We start from the raw sequence: 21,738 nt of genomic DNA, 5'->3' as shown, positions 1-21,738 counted from the left end.
TTGAGAAATAATAGATGTCAACAATGTATCAACCTGTTCTCAAACTGATGTGTAATATGCACTCAAAATTATTGCGTCGAATTCTTCCAAAACTAAATGGTTTGAGCATATCCACTTTATTTCATATACTATTCTTGTATCTCAACAATGGACCTTCTTTGTAGGAATTTTGGTAGAAAAACCTGAGACATACAGATGACACAAAGTAAATAAAACAACTGACAACGATTAGTCCCCAGAAAAAAAGAATGCATTCATGTAGGAAACATGTTTAGAATGCATCTGTTGCATCTGTCCCTGTCCAGAAAACGAATTCCCAACATCACAGAGATGACTGAGAGGGCTGGTAAACCTCTACGACTGACCAGACATGGGGACACATGCTATAGGCATCTGCTTGTGGTAAAGGGCAGGACAAAGGAAGTACACAGATATAACATCTGAAAGAAAATATATGGCAGTATACAGAAGACACAAGGGGCTAGTTTGATTGGTTGTTGTTGCTGTAAAAAGAATATCCAATTAGTAATGTAATTAATTAGGAATGCACCGATACCGATACTGCTATCGGCATCGGGCCCGATACTGAGCTCCTGTACTCGTACTTTACTCGTACTAGATTGTAATCTTTTACATACCTTTCTATCAAAGTTATCTAACATTAACAAGATGAATTTGTTCTGACACAGTTTAACTATGAGTTCATGTTATGTTTTATTACCATCTTCTAAACTATATAGAGAATAAACTATGCTAATGTGAAATGTTGAAGGTGTCTGAATAAATTTAGGTTTGACTGTATCTATATAATTAATTAAGTTAACCAGCTAACATTATACATACTCTTTTGGTTTCTGTACTCAATATAAAAAAAAAAAATTACAAATGAAAAGAAAATATCGGTATCGGTATTCAGTATTTGCAAGTACCAAAAATAAAAGTATCGTATTGGGCGAGTACTGGAAAAAAAGTGGTATCGGTGCATCCCTACAATTATTCATATTTTCATATTGAAAGGTCAGGATGTGTATACACAATGCATTTAACTTGCATGATGTGATGCATTAATGTAGGCTATAAAGTTCATTCATTCATTCATTTTATTTACTGGGATTTGATTGGATCATGTATATAAAGATATGATATAATTGGTTAATATTTAGTTTCCCCACCCACACAGCCCTGATTACATCAGCAGAAAAATAAAAGTTGTTTCAGATTTTCAGATCAAAGTTATTACATTTAATTACATATTATGTGAAAAAAAGTTTGTGTGTGGAGAATATTGTGCACTAGGGCTGTCACTTTTAGTTCGAAAATCGATTGCACAATCGATCTGACCAACCAAAAAAAAGTTTCTAAAATGAAAATAGGTAATCGATTTTTAACCTAATATGTACACTATTAATTTTAAAAGAATTAAACAATTAATATATATATATATATATATATATATATATATATATATATATATATATATATATATATATATATATATATATATATATATGTAACAAAACTCACAAACAAGCGCCGTTTAGCGCGGCGTGGAAGACGTTACAGGAGATTCTGAGTTATGAAAAGCGCTCTCTTTACGTTCGTCCGTTATTTGACGTTGAAAAAGGAAACGTCTTTTTTTAGACATGGAAAATCGATTTTACAATCAATTCAGTGAACACTTATGTCTTAAAAATCAAAAAAAAAAAATCACAAAAGTGACAGCCCTATTGTGCACTGATTGATCGTTTGCGATAGGACCAGACAATTAGAAAATAAATAAAGTACATTTAATATCCTGTTGACCTTAACAGGCATAAAGGACATCTGTCAGATTAGAGCTCAAACTGCATAGTTCACATTAAACCTAACATTTAACAACAAATGATTAACAACAGACGGTGAATCTCTTTAACATACGAAAGGAAAACCTGCAGACAGTCAACAAAACTTCCAACACCCTCAAAGTTCATGGCCAATTTAAATGTACCAGCACCACAGAAACCCTCGCAGGCTGATGCTTTGTCTGTCAGTCCATTAATAGCTTTGTGAACTGAGACACCCTGACGAGTCCGCAACACCTAGGAACAGTGTGGACAATGGGCCGGACCCTTACACTAGCTCTGACGACCCACATTCATTCAAGAGCAGCCTTTTGACATGGAAAACCCCCTTGAACCTCCCCCTCTACTCTTTATAGGAGCATTTGCATTGAAGAGAAACCCAAGGGACACTTCCGTAACGTGAACACAGAATTGTAAATAAAGAAACTGGCCAAGGTAAAACAGCACATCCAAGAAGGAGCTTAACTGAACAGTTCATAAGTAATAGACACTAATATAGTAATGAAAATCATTCTGTCTAAACTGAATTCAGTACAAAAGTGTAAATACTTAACAATTCAAAATTATATATAATAATAACGTACTAACTTAAATTGTAACTTGACTTGTTTTACTGACTTTTTTCTAAGTAATTCAAATTAGGGGTTCAATTTGTTGTGACAACTGTGATAATGTCTTAAAAATAGGGTTTAATTTATTTACGCATAATTCCTTCTTTTTTTTATATTTGAATATTGATTTTAGAGTTAAATATGACCTGGATAAAGTATTTTTATGAACATATCTTTATTTTTTAACTTAAGTAACTTTAATCATTATATTCAGTCTTTTTAATCAAGTCCTTTTTTATTTTCATTTCCACTTTCATTCAAATGACGTTATTGCCCTTCTAGTTGTTTTTATAACCGAAGTGCTTCATTTTTCGGTTTTATATTCTGACCAGTAACCAACTTGTTTCTGGATGAAAGGTGCCATGCAACTAAAACATATTATTATTATTATTTACAGGTTATTGTAAGAATCATTCTTTTAATATAAAAGCTACCATTCAATGTGTGAAAGCTTGGCTTTTATTAAAGATTGCTTCACTTTTTCTGGTCTGTGTGTGTTCTGAAAGCACAGATGACCTCTCTTGAGAGCTTGAGTGTCAGTACTGATAAGGCTCTATACTACACTATAGTCATTAAACTGAACTGGTCAGGCCAGATGTGACCTTTCTGACCTTTTGAAGTAAATGTCATTGAGCAGAAAGGAGATTATTACCCATGATCTGTTTAACCGAAAAAACCCTAGAGCAGGCCCAGAGCATAAATCACACAAACAGCAAACCATTAGGAAACAAGTAAGGATAACAGATCTTTAATATGCAGGACGCCCTGTTACAACACATCCATCTGACTACAAAAACAAATAAATCATTAAATAAATTATTAAAACTGACACAATATGTTTATAATGTGATGTCTTAACTTTCTTTACTGCTGATAAAACAGATGGCGTGTTGGTGGGACTTTCTTATCTATAAACATGTCATTAAAAGTTACATTAGTAGCAAACAGAAATGCATATGTTTCGGTTTAGATAGGTTCATTGCTGGCTAACAGAAATTCAAGAAAGATATGAAATGAGATAAAACTATATGTAATTATCTTTTATTTTTTTTATTGACATTTACCTGGATGTTGTTTTTTCTATATGTGATGATATTGAATATAATTAAAATGGGAAATCTAGAAAAAAAGCATCTTTCATTTCTCCCGCAGCCCCTGCTAAACTTCAAGCTTACTAAATCCGCTTATCATTAGGGACAAGAGATAAATAAAACACTGAGCCTGGCCAAGGTTACCGTGGCGCGCAGATCATTTTTCCAAATAACACAGATTATGAACAGAACAGGGAATAGCATTGTGTGAGAATATCTGCCTCCATCGTGAAACAGAACCGGCTTTAATGTAAATGTAATTTGAGAGGACAACCTAATGTTAAGCTGTGAACATTCAGCTTTGTTTTTAAGCGTCATTGTGAGGTGGTAAAGGTCCTGAACGAAATGGTTATATTGGCTATATAATCAGGGGGAGGTGAAACCATTCCCCCTGAAAGAAGTGACACCATTTTTAAAACACAGGCTTGACACCTCTAAATTAGAGGACAAATTCAGTACATCTAGTTTAGTTAAGCTTTGCCCGAAGGTTCAAAAAGTGCAAAGTGAGTCTCAAAATGAAGCCTAAAAAATGCGAACGCCCTGCAAGCCTCTCGTGACTTTGGTTAACCAACAACTTTCTCTTGTTAGTGGTCACATTTTCTGTAGGCATATTCAAGTATTCCAATGTTGTCTTGCTCTGATTTTTGTCATGCTGACAACATTTCATTTGACATGGACGAAAGGGAGGCTATGAATGTTAGCTGTACTGTCTGTTTGATGCTTTGTACAGTTATTAAAATTGGTATTATTTATCATTAAAGGGATACTCTACCCCAAAATGAAAATTTTGTCATTAATCACCTGCCCCCATGTCGTTCCAAACCCGTCAAAGCTTCGTTCGTCTTCGGAACACAATTTAAGATATTTTGGATTCAAACCAGGAGGCTTGTGTCTGTCCCATAGACTGCCAAGGTCCAGAAAAGTATGAAAAACATCGTCAGAGTAGTTCATCTGTCATCAGGGGTTCAACTGAAATGTTATGAAGCGATGACAAAAAAATATATTTATGCGAATAATACAAAATGAACGACTTTATTAAACAATTTGTCTCCTCTGTGTCACACCACATCGGCGTAGCCCCATTTTGGTGAATCTGAGCTGTACGATGCAGCAGCGACACAGGAAGCACTGTTTCAAATCAAAACGTAAATATAGGTAGAAAATACATCTTGCCTGCGTTGCCAAAATGGCGCTACGCTGATTTGGAGTGACACACGTGACAAATTGTTGAATAAAGTCATTATTTTTGTTTTATTCGGATACTACAAAAAGTATTGTCGTCACTTCATAACTTTACGGTTGAACCATTGATGGCAGATGGACTATTCTGAAGATGATTTTCATACTTTTCTGCATCTTGACGGTGTCATTTACTTGCCAGTCTATGGGACGGTCGCAAAACTCCCAGTTTTCATCCAAAATATCTTAAATTGCGTTCCGAAGAAGAACAAAGCTTTTTTTCAAAGCAATTTCTTGACAACACGTATGTTTATCAGAGAGAAGTAATATCCCCCACAATGCACAGCTTAAGATGTGTTGGATAGCCGCCCATGTATCAAATTTCGTGACGACCAAAACACCCCAATAGCAAAAGCATGTCGCTCAAACTATTGAGAACAACAGCCAAGACGCAAGTATTTGTTATCAAATACATGCTTCTATTATATAGTGGCATTGCCATACATCAGTATTGATAATAATATTGAATTACAGGCCAGCCATTATAGAAAAGCATGAGCTAGTTCATGCATGCTGAGCGAAAACAGGAAAGTCTTTGAAAGCAAAAGTGGCTTTAATTTCCCTCATAATCCCTTAATGCTTCGCATTGATAGCGTTTGGAGTATATTCCTCCAAACGCAGAGTCGGTCACCACTGGACACATGTAATGTCACACTTTTTGGCCGTTGGCTGAAATAGATGCTTTTCTAGCTCCTTAGTGTTAAGGACAAAGACATCTTTTATGTGCAGCAGAATAGGGTTGGGATAAAGCGGAAAGTGTGTCGTGTTACACGCAAACAGTTTCCCCTTCCGACTTCCAGCCAGGGGAATCACAGATCTGGATTACGTCTGAAAGTCTGGACTAAATCTAGCCCCTGAGAATGGGACCTCCAATTCACCCGAGCTCACAGGTCAGGCCTAGACAGTTAAAAAACGCACCTTGATGACTACCCAACCTGTCCGGACTGCCCAACCAGAGATCTGTCTGAACAAACAGCCATTTAATCCTGGGCGAGAGTCCATGGTATTCTTAAAGAGGCTTAGAAAATCGACAAAGAGGCGGACAGTTTATAAATCGCTCTTCGCTGAATGCCGCCATTCAGAGATTCAATGCTTTGTAGGATTTCCTGCCACTTCAGGCGCGCTTCATATTTCTGTTGCGTTCGAGGAAGTTGTTTTTAAGATTGAATGCAGACTATTCGTTTTCTGGATGGGCAAAAGTTCATCTTCACAGAAAGTATGCAAAGGGCTGTAGAACATCATCAAACATCTCTGACATTTCTGGAGGCCACAGGTGGAGTGAACTGTGGTTTAGATCTCAGTAGTTTTGCCTGAGGGAGATGCCATTTTCAGACAAGCATCCAGAAAGCGGTTCTTGAAAAACGGCCTGTAATTTATTTTCCAAGCTGTCTCCAGTGCGGTAAAAGCCAGGTATGATTTGCATGCACAATATGTTTAAGAAACACCAAAAAGGGGCATAACTATCCACAAAGTACTGTTTACATTGAGTAAACTCCACCCAAATGAATTATGCTGGTACAACACAACCAGAAAAGATACTCAGCCCAGAACAGTATAGTCCCACTGCTGCAAAGACGATTTAAACAATTTTACAGATGAAACAACACACATCTTCGCTCTTCAACAAAAATATGGGCTGCGTATTTTACCACTTACCACTTCCATTTTAAGTAGCTGTAAACATGACTTTTATTTTGAAAATCAAAGCGAGTGAAAAATGTTCTCTGTGGCAGAGCAACCAGAACATTCCTTTAAAATTTACAAAAAATCCTTATAATTTCCCAGCAGTCAAGGGCAAATGAGGCCTGCAAACATTATAGCCCAAACAAAACTATTTAGAAGCGTACAAAAGCTCTTCTTTAAACACAATGCTAACGCATATTCTCATGTAAACTAGCCTAGAATGACCCAAACCTTGAACGGTTATTGTTTGCCCCTCTTGGCACTGGTTTCGAGACCGCATCACTGTCTCTGTCTTCTCTCTCCACCTTGAAATGAGTTTGCGAGATTAAACATGAATCAGATTCCTTTCCTGCTCATTTAACAGAGATGCAGACAGCTCGCACTGTTATTTTCGCTTAATTAATGGTCAGGTTTCCCCGGTCTCAGGCTGTATTCTGCTATCAGAGATCAGGAATGTGAGGAGGACGAGGAGGACCTTCATCCTTTTATCAATACATTCTGTTGACTTTTAACCTTTTTAAAGAATCCTGCGGTTAACCAACATTCCTAGTATCAAATACTGTAGAGCCCATTTGTCTGTCTGTTAATAAAAGACAATGTTCAAGAGGAACTGCACCAAACAAAGAGGGGTAAGGAAACAGTGCTGACACTGTTTGCCTAAAGTAATCTAATAAGAGTTTCAACAGACACTAGGGACGGATACAGCAATGCAAGCAAACCGAAAAGTTTCAATAAAACTGAGCGTGTTTGGAGTACACAGACCTCGAGTCGTTTTCGTTATGTCTACCAAAACTTCAGCAACGGAACAGTGTTTGCGTCTAGAGACACTCTCTCATAGCAATTTTACCTTTTGGTGAATTTGTTTAAATTTACTGACACCCTACTGAGGTTTAGGTTTAGGAATGTACTCTTATGTTTAATTCTAAAAACTGTATGTTTTCATTCATCCAAATTCATACAAACTCTCCACCAAATTCATCAAAATGTAAACCAGTTTTGTTTTCTCATGACATCAGGTTGGAATATTAAAGATGCTAAGGGCACTGAATAACCACCCAGTACCAGTGTTATTAATATCATGAGCTAAAATAAATCAAATTCATAAATGAAAAAGAAAAACTAGCATGTAAGGGGAAAATGGAAAGTAAACCAAAATACATATTTGCGACTTCAAAACTAATTAAAATGCAAAAAAACAGACTTTGTATATTATGAAACCTAAAATCTTTATCAACATGCCTGCATTAAAGTTGACATTTTATCTCTGTATTTTATTTTGTAAAATGATTTGAGTTACCACCTGTAGTAAGTCTGAGTGATGTATTAAAAATGGGTTCAAGTGTACAAGTGGCAAGTGGAAAGTATGTTTAAAACACATTTTAGTTCATATTCAAGGTGTCCCAAAAAAGCACAGGTGAAAACACCTTGACGATCTCAGAAGTACTAGAGAATCATTTTTAGTATATTATAATACAACAGTGGTGTGTGAGAACAGAGCACTTATAAGTACATTATGAAGTGCACTTTTTTCACCTGGGATCACACACACTTTCGCTATTTGAGTCCTATCCACAACCAATATTCTGTTGAGTGAGATTCGTCATTTTAAACAAAGTATATTTAACAGAGTGACACCCGCAGCATGTCTGTGATGTCAGAGTGATGTCAGAGGTCAGGGGGTCATGTGTAGACGAGGGAGAAGGACAGTCACACCTGGACTGAAGATCTCCTCTGTTAATGGCATGCAGATGACAGGGGACAGGCAGTTTCACAGTGCTTCAAGTCTCTGTCTGTCTCTCGTACAGCTGCCGTGTGCATGTCAGAGAGCAGATCTGAGGACACAGCTGGCCAGCCCTAGCCTGACTCACACATGAAACAGCTTCTACAACTTAAGACAGTGCACAGTCTTTCTAGTAAACTGTTTAGACTTGGACAAAATGATTTATCATATCAGCTCTATGAGGTAGTTCAAAGGGTTTTACATTTAACCTACATACTGTATCACGGCATAACATTCATAACAGTCATTGCAAACAAATAACTCGGCTCATTACTCCGTTTACTCATAGGTATATGGCCTGAGGGGAATCGACAGCTGCAGAGCTCCACGGATAGAGACATCCACATTACTCACTGAAAGACTTTGAGTCCTACTCATCCACTGCCTCTCATTTCGTCGTTCCGTCATTTCAAAAAGTCAGAATGTTACAGATGCCTCCTTTATAGGGCAGATGTAGGATTACGATTTTATCCAACTATATCTTGTGAATAAGAGCACACCTCAAATTAGCAGTGATATGATTTTTGTGACACTGCTTGTGAAAACCCAGCCAAAGCCTTTTTTGATTTTTATTTTATTTATTTTTACATAAAATCATCCTTCAAAATGTAAAGAACATTGTGTGAAAATGTAACCTTAATATATCGAAGCTAAGTTTTTTTTTTTAACTATGAAGTCAGAATTGCGATATAAAAAGGTCACAATTACCTTGTTTAATTTATTTTAATTGATTTATTTATGTATGAAATGGGCTTCCATAGCACTGTGTTTGTCAGCTAGCTTGAAACTTTATTAAAAACAGTAACTCTTACGAGTCCAAAAAACATACTTAACTGGTATTTTTCTATAAATAAAATTATTTCATATCTTTTTTATTAATATACATTCGTCAATTCATGCATTTCTGTAGTCTTCAGCTACATATTTCGATTTAGATTGTGTTCATTACACATTTTTAATTTAGTAAAAAATAAACAATTATATTTTTACATTTTGCATGTTTTAGCTGCTGTCGGTCTCCCTAACTGTTACTTAATTGATTTTACAGTTTGTATCAGTTTTGCTGAATTTCATTGGAGTACTTTTTACAAAAACAAACTATTTCTTTCTACAATTTCAAAGTAAATTGAAAAAATAAAGTGTAATTGCCATATGCAATCATTTATCCATAAACCTCAATCATCTGACAATCTGACGAACTTCTTGCAAGATATGACGCTCTGTCTTCAAGTCCCAACTGAAATACAAGTTCAGAGAGTTTGGTAATGCAATGTAGATCAGTCCAGGTATGTGAGTCCTGCAGCACTGAGTGGGCTTCAGTCAAATACATGAGACAGAGACGCAGTGGCTCACGGGCAGAAGCTCAACCCGCTAAAAAAGTCTGCATGTATTGGCAGGCTCATTTGCTGACAGCAGGGGTAAAAAAGGAAGAAATTGGCTAGAAGTAATTAATTACCTCCCCTCCACTCTTTAGATGTGACATGGATCAAAATCAAAAGCTGAAGACATCAAACAAGCGCAATTTCAGCAGTATAAATGATGGCTGGCTCCATGTTTCTTAAGGCTTTGACAGACGGCTTATCACCCGTATTGATCCGCTGAAACAAAGCACAAAGGTGCAGGGCTAAAAAAGCGGCATCATTTTGCGGAGGACACCCCTCGAATCGGGAAAAGGCTTGTTGAATGTTAGCAGACATAGATAAGAGAGATTAAGTTACTGTTCAAACACACGGCCCTCACTCTGTCGTGTTTGCTGGGCAAACCGGAGTTGTTTTAGGCTAGAATGGCCTTTGTTTTGACTAGAATGTTAACTCGCTTTATCAGGGACATATCTGGGACTTCTTGTGTGTCCCCAAGTACTTATATAAATAATTAAAGCTAAGTCGATAAGAAAAACACCTGTTGAGGAGTGAAAGATAACAGTGTCTTCATAGTGTTCCATTTGTGCGCTAAAACACTTAAAGAACCGGGTTTTATAGTAGTCTAATATATTGTTCAACACAACCGCCTTAAGATTACGTTTTTGAGGGTGGGATCCAGTAGGAAATAATAACAAACGGCACATTTTCTTGAATATGAATAATAATGCTTTTATCGCTTTGCATTTAATTGTGGACTATGGTACATTTGAATATGAATGACAAGGAATATTGCTAAAACACTGAAGAAATCCGGTAACAAAACGACAAATTTATTACATTTTGTAAAACTATGTGAGTGGTGCTTGCCCATACAAAACTCACTACTGTGATTATAGTAGGTGGTTGCTAGTGCGCTACTATGCATTTGTTTTGACTGGGTTTTAACATGTTGCTATGTGGTTTCTAGGGTGTTCTGTGTGGCTGCTTTCAGCCCCAAATAAAAAGAGCCCATCACCAAGTCTCTATGATATTTTGGTCCCTAGATGTGGCTCAGGCCACTCAGGTTGAATATAATACATATATATAATATATATAATTTAGCATTTTTGTGCCTGTTTTATTGTTTGCCAGGTCAAAATGATAAGTCAGATTAGATAAAAGTAAGATCAGCTTTTAATACTTAGGTTTTATGGTTTAAACAAAACCCTAGCCTTAAGTATAACCAATATAAACACCAAATAGTAATGCATTAAAGCAAATGTACGGTAATTAACTTAGCATACCAAATACCTGATGGAAAACAAAACTATTTACCTTACTTATTTCCGTCTAATCTGTCTTCTTTCAGCTCTGCTAAGAATCAAAAATTGCATGATCAAAAGACATTGGCTACATTTTAGAGGAAGGCTGAATTTGAGACTCCTCGTTATCAGTTAAAAGCATTAAATTCACTCACACATCAGTGTAGACATTAAAACCTAGCTACGGAGTCTGTCACGTGTTTTCCCTTAAGGGCCGTTTCCTTTTCCCTGGGCTGGAGGTGAAGAGGTCACATGAGCAGTGGTAATGGTTACCTAACATCTCACATGTGGGTATGTCCAAGGAATAAAATGTATTAGTTTATCAGACCAAAAAGGAAGGGGGTAAAAGAGGATGGCAACTGCAATGGCAATGGAATCCGATGTGTCTTTGTCATGAATGAGAGAGCATGGCATGAATGCGGCTCATTACAACCCTAACAATGACCATGAGCATTCAGATGAGGACCAGTTAATCAGACCAACAAAGACATGGCCGTAAAGCCACAAAATACAGACAAGAGAGCTGTATTCTGTGTGATGTATTTGAATTGCAAGTTGCAAATTAACAGGAAGAGCCGTATGTGGGAGGAAAAGAGAGATAGGAAAAAAGGACAGAAACAGTGAAGGAAGAGCATGAGAATTGAGAAGCTGATGCCATTTGAAGAGGCTGGCTGTTAATGTGAGCATGGCATAATCGAACACTGCCAGAGATATGATAAAGCATTGTAACAACACACTAACATGCCACGTAAAAATAACGTTAAGTAAAATCATTATAGAAAAAAAAAACGTAACTATGACTTGTGGGATAAATGATCACAGAGAATGAAAAGATAACCTGAGTGATCTGGCAGTGAGAAATTAGTCTCCAGAAGTGCACAGCTATTACAATACAAAAAAAATGATGTGTTGCTCATCTCAAACATTTCATAACAGAACACTGAGAGGGATTTCGATGAACTGAGACTTCATTCTCACGCACAAACGGTTCTTGGCTTCTTCAGCATGTCTAACAAACAGCTCGTAAGCAGAAGAACAGGATTGTGGTTCAGCCTGCAGCGAACAGCCTGAAAACACACAGCCCTTCAGAGCAGCAGATCCATCACTGACATTCAAAATCAAATGAATCATATTTTTATATCCTACACTGCAAAATCTCAAACTTGAGAGACATTCCAAGCAAAGACAGTCCATTCAAGAGAAACGAAGAAACGTTGACTGACCTGTGACAGAAACTTTCATGGTGGCCTCCAGAGGTCTGTTGTTGTCCAGATCTTTGCTGAGTTTGAGCTCTCCGGTGTTTGGGTTAAGAATCAGCAAACTCAGCTCATTTCCTTCAGTGAAACTATACTTGAGCTTATCTGACACATCTGGGTCATAGGCAGGTACCTTTCCTATAATCCCAGACGGAAAACTGTTGGATTTGTTGGTGACGTAGTTGTTGAAGATAATCTGGAAATTCTGCAGGACGGGATCGTTGTCGTTGACATCAATCAGCCGAATGTGGACGGTTGCTCTGCTGACCAGAGGAGCGGACGTGGCCTGCACGACGAGCACATACTCCATTTTGGTCTCGTAGTCCAAATCCACGAGTGCTTTTAAGTCTCCAGTGAATATATCCAAATCGAAGACCTCTGGGATATTTCCTTCCACAATCTGGTACAATATCTGAGCGTTGGTTCCTTCATCGGGATCCATGGCGTTGATCCGGGCCACCACTGAATCGACAGGACTGTTTTCTTTGATGTAGATGAACAGTTCATCCTTCTCAAAAACCGGAGCATTGTCATTGATGTCCATAACAGAAATCTGGATCTCCACCGCTGCTTTGAGAGGCGGAACACCTCGATCTACTGCGTAGGCCTTCAGGTTATACACTGGAACGTTCTCTCTGTCCAGCTTCCTTTGGGTTCTTATGATTCCAGAGGACTGCTCAATCATGAAGTCTCCTTCCCCGTCATCGCCACCTTGAAAGGTGTAGCTCACGCGCCCATTAGACCCCGAGTCCCTGTCTGAAGCAGATATCTGGAGCACACTGGTGAACACAGGTGCGTCTTCAAACACGGTGCCCTGATATTTATCCCTCCCAAACTGTGGCACATTATCATTGGCATCCATGACAATGATTTCCACATAGGTGGTGTCTGACTTCTGAGGGATCCCATTGTCACGAGCGATGATGACCAACGTGTAGGAGGCCTGATCTTCATAGTCAATCTCCATCTGCGTGGTGATGGCACCTGTGTCCGGATCGATCTTGAACTGTCGGACGTTGTCCTCCATGATATAGGTAATGCGTGCGTTCTCACCCGTATCTTCATCTGTGGCGCTGATTACCACAACAGTGGATCCGATGGGTCGGTCCTCGCTGAAGGTCTGATGGTAGCTTGCGCTCTGGAACACGGGTCTGTGAGTGTTAGCATCAGTTACATTGATGAACACCTGCGCGGTGTCGAAGCGTGTACCATCCGAGGCGGTGACAGTCAGAACATACTGGCGTTCCTGTTTGTAATCTAACGGCAGCGCCAACGTGATGAGTCCTCCTCCGCTTTGACTAGTGATGGCAAACCGGTTCCGCGTATTACCACTGGAGATCTGATAGGTGACCACACTGTTTACATCACGGTCCAGAGCTGTAACAGTTAACACACTGGTCCCTACAACAGCATCTTCATTGATTTTTAGCGAGTATAGCTTTTCGGTGAACGTCGGGATGTTGTCATTCACATCTAGGACAGTGATGCTAACGCTAGCTGAGGACGACATTACCGGAACACCGTTGTCTCTGGCTTCTACTCCAAAGGTGTAATATTCAGTGGTTTCCCTGTCCAGCTCAGTGCTGACTGTTACCCATCCAGTGCTGTTATTGATGGTGAAGGGAAAGTCTGGAGTGGTGTCTGTGAGGCTGTAATCCAAACGAGCATTTTCTCCAGAATCGGAATCGATGGCCTGAATGTGAATCACCGAATATCCAATGGGTACGTTCTCTAAAACGGTGGCTTGGAAAGGAGTGCTTACGAACATAGGAGCGTTGTCGTTCACATCCACAACTTGGATGACAACAATGCCAGTTCCGTTAATGAGAGGAGGCCTGCCTCCATCCTGGGCCTTTATGCGCAAGTTATATTCTCGGATGATTTCGTAGTCCAGAGGGTTTATGACATCGATGGCTCCGGTTGGGGTGTGAATGAAGAACTGACCTTTTACATTGCCGCTGATTATGCTGTAATGAACCTTGGCGTTATTGCCCTCATCTCGGTCGGTGGCTTCTACTTGGGCCACTTTAGTGTTAACGGCCACGTTCTCTGGCACCTGCACTACATATCTCTTCTCACTAAACTGAGGATAGTTATCGTTTTCATCTTCAACTGTGATGTGTAGTGTTGCGGTAGCACTGCGAGGCCCAGGGTCCCTTCCTTGATCATTGGCCTCTACTATAAGCTGATACTGGGCCATAGTTTCTCTATCTGGACGCACGCGAATCTTGACCAGTCCGTTCCTAGAATCAATTTCGAACCCAGAATTAACACCCTCGCCATTCACGATCTTATATATCATGTTCGCATTGGATTGTGCATCTCCATCTGTCGCCCGGACTGTAATCACCTCAAAACCAACTTCCACATTCTCTCGTATCCTAACCCTGTATTCATTCTGTTCAAAAACGGGCCCGTGGTCGTTGGTGTCACTGACTGTAATAGTGAGTATCGACGTGGCAACGCGTCGCGGCGCGCCATTGTCAGTTGCTGTGACTTTAAACACGTGCGTGTCTTTAACTTCTCTGTCTAATGGCTGGACAGTCTCAATGCTGCCGGTTTGAGGGTCTATCTGAAAGAAGTCGTTAGAACGGCTGTCCAATAACGCTTCCATGCCGTACTCGATCCTCCCCGCCTCTCCGGGGTCGCTGTCAATCGCTTTTACGGTGATGACTCTCGTGCCCGCCGGCTCGTTCTCTGGAACAGAAACCTGGTAGTTCGGTAACTGAAACTGAGGCGCTGAATTCACGGCTCGCTGTATCCTCGGTTTCCACTGATTTGATACGTGTTGCGCAGAGGGTATTAATGATGTTTGGACCGAGGCGAATCGTAATTTGAGGCACAGAGAAAGGGACTCACCGTTTGAATTACGGAGCGAACACCGGATAGTCTCTTTAAGGCGTCTCAAGTCCGTCTCCAAACAGTACGCGTCCTTCACGAGTAAAGTCCCGTTACGCACAAACACATTCAGGTGGTCTGAGGTGCAAGAAGTGATGAAAACACCAGAGTTTCTTGTGAAGACAGGCAAATAGTCCTTAAAACTAACCAGTACATCACCTGGAGAAAAGCAGGAAGTTCGTCCGAAATTATAAATGCAATCCACGCTTATATCAGGCTTCGTCACTCTCTTCCTTTTATATTTAAACACGCAATTTCGTCCGTGCACGAATACATTGAAATGTGCGTTAACTAGTCCTTCGGTTTTTAATGATTGGATTTTGAAATAAAGAGGGAGCGCGCTGTGAGGGGCGCGCGCACAGTCCAGCTCCCCATTTAAACGCACCACTCCATCTCTCCAGTCCACTTGAATAAAGTTCCCAATGTACTCGGAAGTTAAAGTCCTGTCTATTTTATACGTCCAACCCGGTCCCAGTGACAGATTGGCCAAAACCGCTCCAGGACGCGAAGTCTCCGAGAGGTGCATGTCGAAACATCCCACGAGAGGAGCGCAGAGGAGAAGGTGAACCCATAATAACCAACACATTACAAGATCCATGGTGTAAGACTCCACAAAACATGCAGGAAAAACAGGTCAGCTCTCCTTTTGCCGGCACGTCGACTTTCTTTTATCCTTCATTGTAGCCTTTTTAGCAGGAGAAAACACTGTTCGTCAGGCGGGCATCCATGGAACCAAGTGACATTACCCACGTTAAGTTTAAAGTGAGGACAAAATGGCTCCGTGCGTGCGCGTCTCTCCCCAAGCACACACACACACACACACACAGTCATTAACATAAACCTGCACGCACCTCCTCTCAGGACTAAAGAGTAACTCTCATGGAAATTCAACTATTGTTATTCACATCTGCATTTTTTCTTTAGTTCTTTTGGCGACTTTTACAGCCTAACGCGAGCGACGCGGCGCGTCAGACTAGAAAAAAAAAGAAGATACGAGATTTAAGTTTCACACAACTCACCGCAAGCAGATTTATGGACTTTAATTATAAATAAACGCCGTTTCATTTTACGTATTATAAGATGCCCGTTCTAGTAAGGTTATGGATAAAGTCTCCTAAAGTGACATGAAAGCGCAACAAGTGTTTAACTCGCATAAAGTACTAATAAAGAGTTATCAATACTGGATTCACTATCTGCTATGAGTGGAGAAAAACTAATTGTAGTATACATTAATAAATAATTTTATTAACTGGATTCACTATCTGCTATGAGTGGAGAAAAACTAATTGTAGTCTACATTAATAAATAATTTATTCTCTATACAAACAATTAGACAAATGCCACGCTAGCCATAATTCACGGATTTTGTTTTATTAAACAGTGGTAACATATAGCCAGTCAGTGAAAATCGCGTAAATATTTAGAAACTCTTTTTTTATCCCCTTGAGAACTTGCAAGATGTTTTTAAGCATTACAATTTGGTTTGGTGCAAAATAATCCCTACAAGGATGTTTTTGCATATCTTTTGAAATTTTATTTCATATGCTTATACTTCTTTTTTTATCGTGTATTCATAGGAGCTTGTATTACTAAAATTGTAAGAATAAAACAGTTTCATAGGATATACACGTATATAGGTTTCTTTTACCTTCAATATTAGTGTCACTATGTTCATAATATAAGACATGAAAAAGCAATGGATTTCTTGTGAAAGAAAATCATGCTCTTCTTTGATTTTTTTCCTTATCTATCTATCTATCTATCTATCTATCTATCTATCTATCTATCTATCTATCTATCTATATATAATACAAATTATATTTACTTTTTTGTGATCAGCTTTTTTATTGTCTTTTAATTCAACAAAATAAAATCAATTTAAACAAAACAAAACATCAAAGGGGAAGCAACAGACATAATTGTCAATCTGAAAAAATATATATACAAATTATATTTACAAAGCAATACACACTTTTAAAAATATAGTTCTTTATTGGCATCGGTTGACAAGTATAGAACATTTCCAATGCACAAAAGGTTGTTTAAAATGGAAGAAGGTTATTCTGAAGTTATATTACAAAGACTGAAAGTTTTTTTTTTTTTTTAAAGGAACCAAATTAGTTCTATGTCATCGCCTACAAACCAACCCCCGTTATCTTAAAAGACCGGGATGCCCTGCATATTTAAAACCACAGATGAGGACTTAAGGCCAAAACTCATTATTATATATTCTTTTATTTATTTTTTTAATCTTTATAATATTATCAGAGGTCAATCATTGATTCTCTAAACCCCGATATCTAAACATATGTCATATTTCAACTGTCTAACTATATAGAGTTTTTTAATCGGTTTAATTATAACATAGTTGTAAATAATTGACTGAAATAGTGGAAGATGTCCAGAGGCATACAGTAAGTGATGCACTCACGCCCTCTATCGGCAGAGAAAGGAACTCAGTAACGGTACTCGAGAAGAACAACCTGTGAACCTCTTAATATTTGTTTGCATAGGTCAGGATTGATGCAACATAAAGGCACTATAACCACTTACATTAATAAAATCTTAAGAAAGAGCAATGCAACATTCACTACGTGTATATATATATATATATATATATATATATATATATATATATATATATATATATATAACAAATAAATTACAATTCCCAAGTTAATTACAATTAAGAAAAAACGACACATACAACTCCTACTAAGGATTTCCCCATCCTAAAAGAGCCTCCTAACTAAGTTCATGTTATTGTCCCTCACATGAAACACAAGGGGTGTGCTGGTTTGTGCTCATGTGTCTCAGCTGACAGGCTCTGGATGTGGTTGGTTTGTGTCTTCAGGTGGGACGTTCAGGCAGTTTTGACCTTTCTGAAGAGTGAATTTCGTGGGTCCGAGACGCATGATCTTCCCACTGCCCAAACACTCATCTCCCCTATACAGGACAGCAAACTGCAGTGCAAACACAGATAGACAAATATGTAATAGTGATGCAAAACAGGAGTTGAACAGATCTAGCAAAAGGCTTCTGAAGACCCATTTTCCCCCCAAAGTCAAGTGTAACGTGCAGATGTTTCTGGATTACCTGTCCAGGTGTCAGTGCTCTTATCGTCTCTTTCAGCATTATCCACACTGACCCATCTAGATTCAAGGTTACAGTGCACGGAGCTGAAAGAAAAGAGATGCAGATATTAGGACGGTTTACAACAGACCAGTTGTGTATTAAATATAACCATTTAAAAAAAAACTAAAAAAATTCAATATAACACTTCCAAAAAATAACATTTCGACGGATGAAATTCCATGTTTTTTATGTTTCATGTTGAAGTACTACAACAACTGAAACTGAAATAAAAATAAAGCAAATGAAATGAGAAATGCAACAAAACAATTCATTAAAATGTCAAACTAAAATGAAAATAAATGCTTATTCAAGATTGTAATAAAATCTTATAATAATAATAATAATATCATGCTAAAATAACACTCTTGTAGACAAAACAGAGAAAAATCAACTGACCTGTCCTCTAACAATTTCCAGCTTAAATGGGAACCGAAGTTAACTCACTTAGAGGCATGCGGTTATTGAAACGGAAGAGACATCCCATCATCTGAGTTCGGACGAGCTCAACAGGGGGGTCTTCTGTTATCCAGTGGAAGCGGTCCGTCTGGATCGTGTCTCGGAACAGAGCTGGGTGGTTAGTGGTTGGACCCTACAACAGATGCCATGTTTTAGGAATCCATCGACCCGAAAAAGTCAATAAGTGATCTAACTCACCACAAATACATCACCGGTTGTGATATCTTTATCAACTACGAACCAAGGATCGACCTGTCCTCCGATTCTAGCCCTCTGACCCAGTGTTAAAGTGAACCAGCCTGTGGAGAGATACAGTTATTAGTCTTACAGTATCACAGACACTATAGAGGAGAAGAGGAACGATTACTAAATGAATAGCCACCTTTATGCTGCCCCATGATCTTCCCGTCTTCAATGGAGACAAAGTTTCCCGGTTTGGGCTCTATGTACTTTAATAAATTGGAGATAGACTTGAAACAGTGCTTAGTTAACAGACTGCGGTATATACTGAATAATGACCAAAACACAGTCTGAAAATGAGGTTTTGAAGTTGCAAAATAAATAAAAAAATCCTGACCTGATGAATTCAGTCAACAATTCAATGTGTGCAACACTTGGAAAAACTTAACACTATAAACTAACATATAAAAATGCTTTCTGTTTTCAAAAGGAGGAAGATAAAATGTGTGTTTTCATTGCTTAAAAAAAAAAGGACATCAGTCAAACATACCTCAAGGATAAAGTTCTCAAAATCTCTCTCCCCGATGAAACAGATCCCCATGCTCTTTCAGAGAAAAGATTGCATTGACATTATGTTTAGTCAATGAGCTTTCACTGATCACTGGAATACATTACATTTAAAATACAAAGTGTCACATTTCTTATGCCAGAAATCTTGGGTCTTTTATAAAAGACTTTGGCTAATGTAGTACCTCTTTTTTCTTTAGAACATGCTGGAAGCCAGCTTCAGCAGCGATTTTCTTCACAAAGTCTTTGGTCAGCCCAGCCAGGGGAAATATTGTGTGTCGCAGAGCATCCTGGGAAATCTGGCTGAGAAAGAAGGTCTGGTCCTTCAAGCGGTCCGCACCCTGATAGAGCCGCACAGCTGATGAAATATATATATATATATAAACACAATTTATTTTCCTGTCCTTATTACATTACATTTCATGGACAGATGTTATACGTACGCTTTCTGATTTCAAACCGATCTCTGAAGAGGCTTCTGGGAGGTGGAACATGCTTCTGTTGGAAAACCTCCTCGTCCTCCTGGGACGTCCGGGCATAGTGTCCCGTCGCCATGGCATCAGCACCTGTTTTCAAATAAGACTGCGATGAGGCTAAATATGCAAAGACACCACATAAAGAAAGTTGCTTTCTTATGTTCTCCATAAAAGAAGATCTCTTGAAGATTGCTGCCAGCAAATGTCTTCTTTTATGTTCAACATAAGAAAGCAGCTCATACAGGTTTGGAACGACACGGGGGTGAGTAAATGATGACAGAATTGACATCTTTCGGGTGAACTGTCCCTTTAAACTCTATTTGTTTAAATACAGTTAGAAAATCACAGCTCGTGCACTGTTTTTGTTTTCACCTTCCAAAAGTGGACAAATAAAATCTTCTGCATTTTAAGGTGTGGACCCTTTAAACTTAATTAACACTATAACAAACAGGCAAATTTCTGCACCTCCTTTCACTTATTCTTTGCTAAAAAATGTAAATCGAAGTATCAGTCAAGTCCTATTCTGTATGTCTTTTCATGGGAAACACTACAAGTTCATCACTCCCACTTAACTTACCTAAAGTATTAACTGCGTACTGATAGAAGTGCTTAAACTTGATGTGTTTGTTACACATTATGTCTGGATTCGGTGTTCTGCCCTTCTCGTATTCCCGAAGAAGATTACTGCGAGCAAAAGAAGGAAAGAATATGAGCAAATTGTGTACAACCTTTTTTTGAATTCAAAAATCTTTCAGATACGAACTACTGCAACATTCACCTAAATACTTCATGCCAGTATTCTTTAACGTATGAGACCTGGTGGAAAGGCATATCCAGCATCTTACAGACTTTATAAGCATCGTCACAGTCTCTCTCTGATGAACAGACTCCTCTCTCATCCTGAGAGTCCCAGTTCTTCATGAACACACCAGTCACGTGATAGCCTGACAGCAGAGAAACACACCTCAGTGGGTTTTATGGCTTAATTTACATATAAAGACAGGGAACCAATGTAAGACACTTCCATTAAGACCAACACAGAGTTTCCATTAAAGAGAGAGAAAAAAGAAAAAACAAGAAGCAAGGATGAAACCAAAGTTTTAGTCGATGAAGACATTATAAAGAAGAAGAAAAATGAAAATAATAGATATTTTGACAAAGAGAGGCATCTCTACAATAGTTTGCATCGAATTCAGATGAAAACATTGAAACAAAAGGTTGACCTTACGTGCATACATAGGTCACAGTGATTTAAGTTTCCAAATACTTTATTGTTGTTACAATACAATCTAGAATGGATAATGCGCACATTATAGTATTTAATAAACAACTTGTAACGTTACATTCCATTAGGCTAGACGTACAATATAAATATATTATATAGATTTATAGATATTTTATGTATTTTATACATCCACAGAAAGCACAACGTGGTTTATGTGCCCGATGAATGGGCCTTTTAACGTTCATTTCGTAAACTGTGTAAGGAATTTTAAGTCCACCGATATCTTACCCATTCGTTTGAGTAACAGTGCACTGACAGAACTGTCAACCCCTCCAGACATAGCACACACCACGTGTCTAACCACTCCCATGACATCGGTTTTAATACGCGCTCCAATATATCAAGACAAGTAAAGAGAAATTAAGAGACATTTTCACGCCTGTGCTATGAAGGTCGCCATAATTAAAGTTCTTTTCAAAATATTGACCGATCGGGAACAAAAGAGCAGCACTAACGAAAGCATGGTTCCGGGCATTGCTCTCGGTGGACCTCCTTAAATGGCAACACTGCGAGAAGTGTGGCGTTTAAAGGCCACATAACTATAATAAACTGTAGAATGGTAAAAAAAACAAAAAAAA

General features: G+C 38.5%; 2 protein-coding genes across 9 annotated transcripts in view; both read right to left on the bottom strand.

The window, feature by feature from the left end:
• The window catches only part of celsr1a (cadherin EGF LAG seven-pass G-type receptor 1a), an 82,416-nt gene extending 66,587 nt beyond the window's left edge, over positions 1-15,829 (bottom strand). For all 8 annotated transcript variants that reach the window (XM_052555252.1, XM_052555250.1, XM_052555251.1 and 5 more), the window contains exon 1: positions 12,131-15,829. In XM_052555252.1, coding sequence (XP_052411212.1) covers positions 12,131-15,659 — 3,529 coding nt within the window. In that variant the 5' untranslated portion in view covers positions 15,660-15,829. The remainder of the gene's footprint in view (positions 1-12,130) is intronic.
• A 1,204-nt stretch (positions 15,830-17,033) lies between these two features.
• On the bottom strand, positions 17,034-21,609 carry trmu (tRNA 5-methylaminomethyl-2-thiouridylate methyltransferase). The gene is made up of 11 exons (XM_052555279.1): positions 21,389-21,609; positions 20,654-20,819; positions 20,453-20,559; positions 19,843-19,965; positions 19,585-19,757; positions 19,383-19,436; positions 19,035-19,101; positions 18,851-18,951; positions 18,641-18,785; positions 18,158-18,240; positions 17,034-18,024 (listed from the first exon to the last, which is right to left on the bottom strand). Exons 1-11 carry the CDS (start codon positions 21,468-21,470, stop codon positions 17,875-17,877), a joined length of 1,251 nt encoding a protein of 416 aa, XP_052411239.1. The 5' UTR covers positions 21,471-21,609; the 3' UTR covers positions 17,034-17,874.
• Between the last annotated feature and the right edge of the window lie 129 nt (positions 21,610-21,738).

Source organism: Carassius gibelio, chromosome B4 (genome assembly GCF_023724105.1).
Source record: "Carassius gibelio isolate Cgi1373 ecotype wild population from Czech Republic chromosome B4, carGib1.2-hapl.c, whole genome shotgun sequence".
In the NCBI taxonomy this organism is placed as follows: Eukaryota; Metazoa; Chordata; class Actinopteri; order Cypriniformes; family Cyprinidae; genus Carassius; species Carassius gibelio.
Note: the sequence above shows the minus strand (reverse complement) of the source record. Positions and strands in the feature narration are given on the sequence as shown.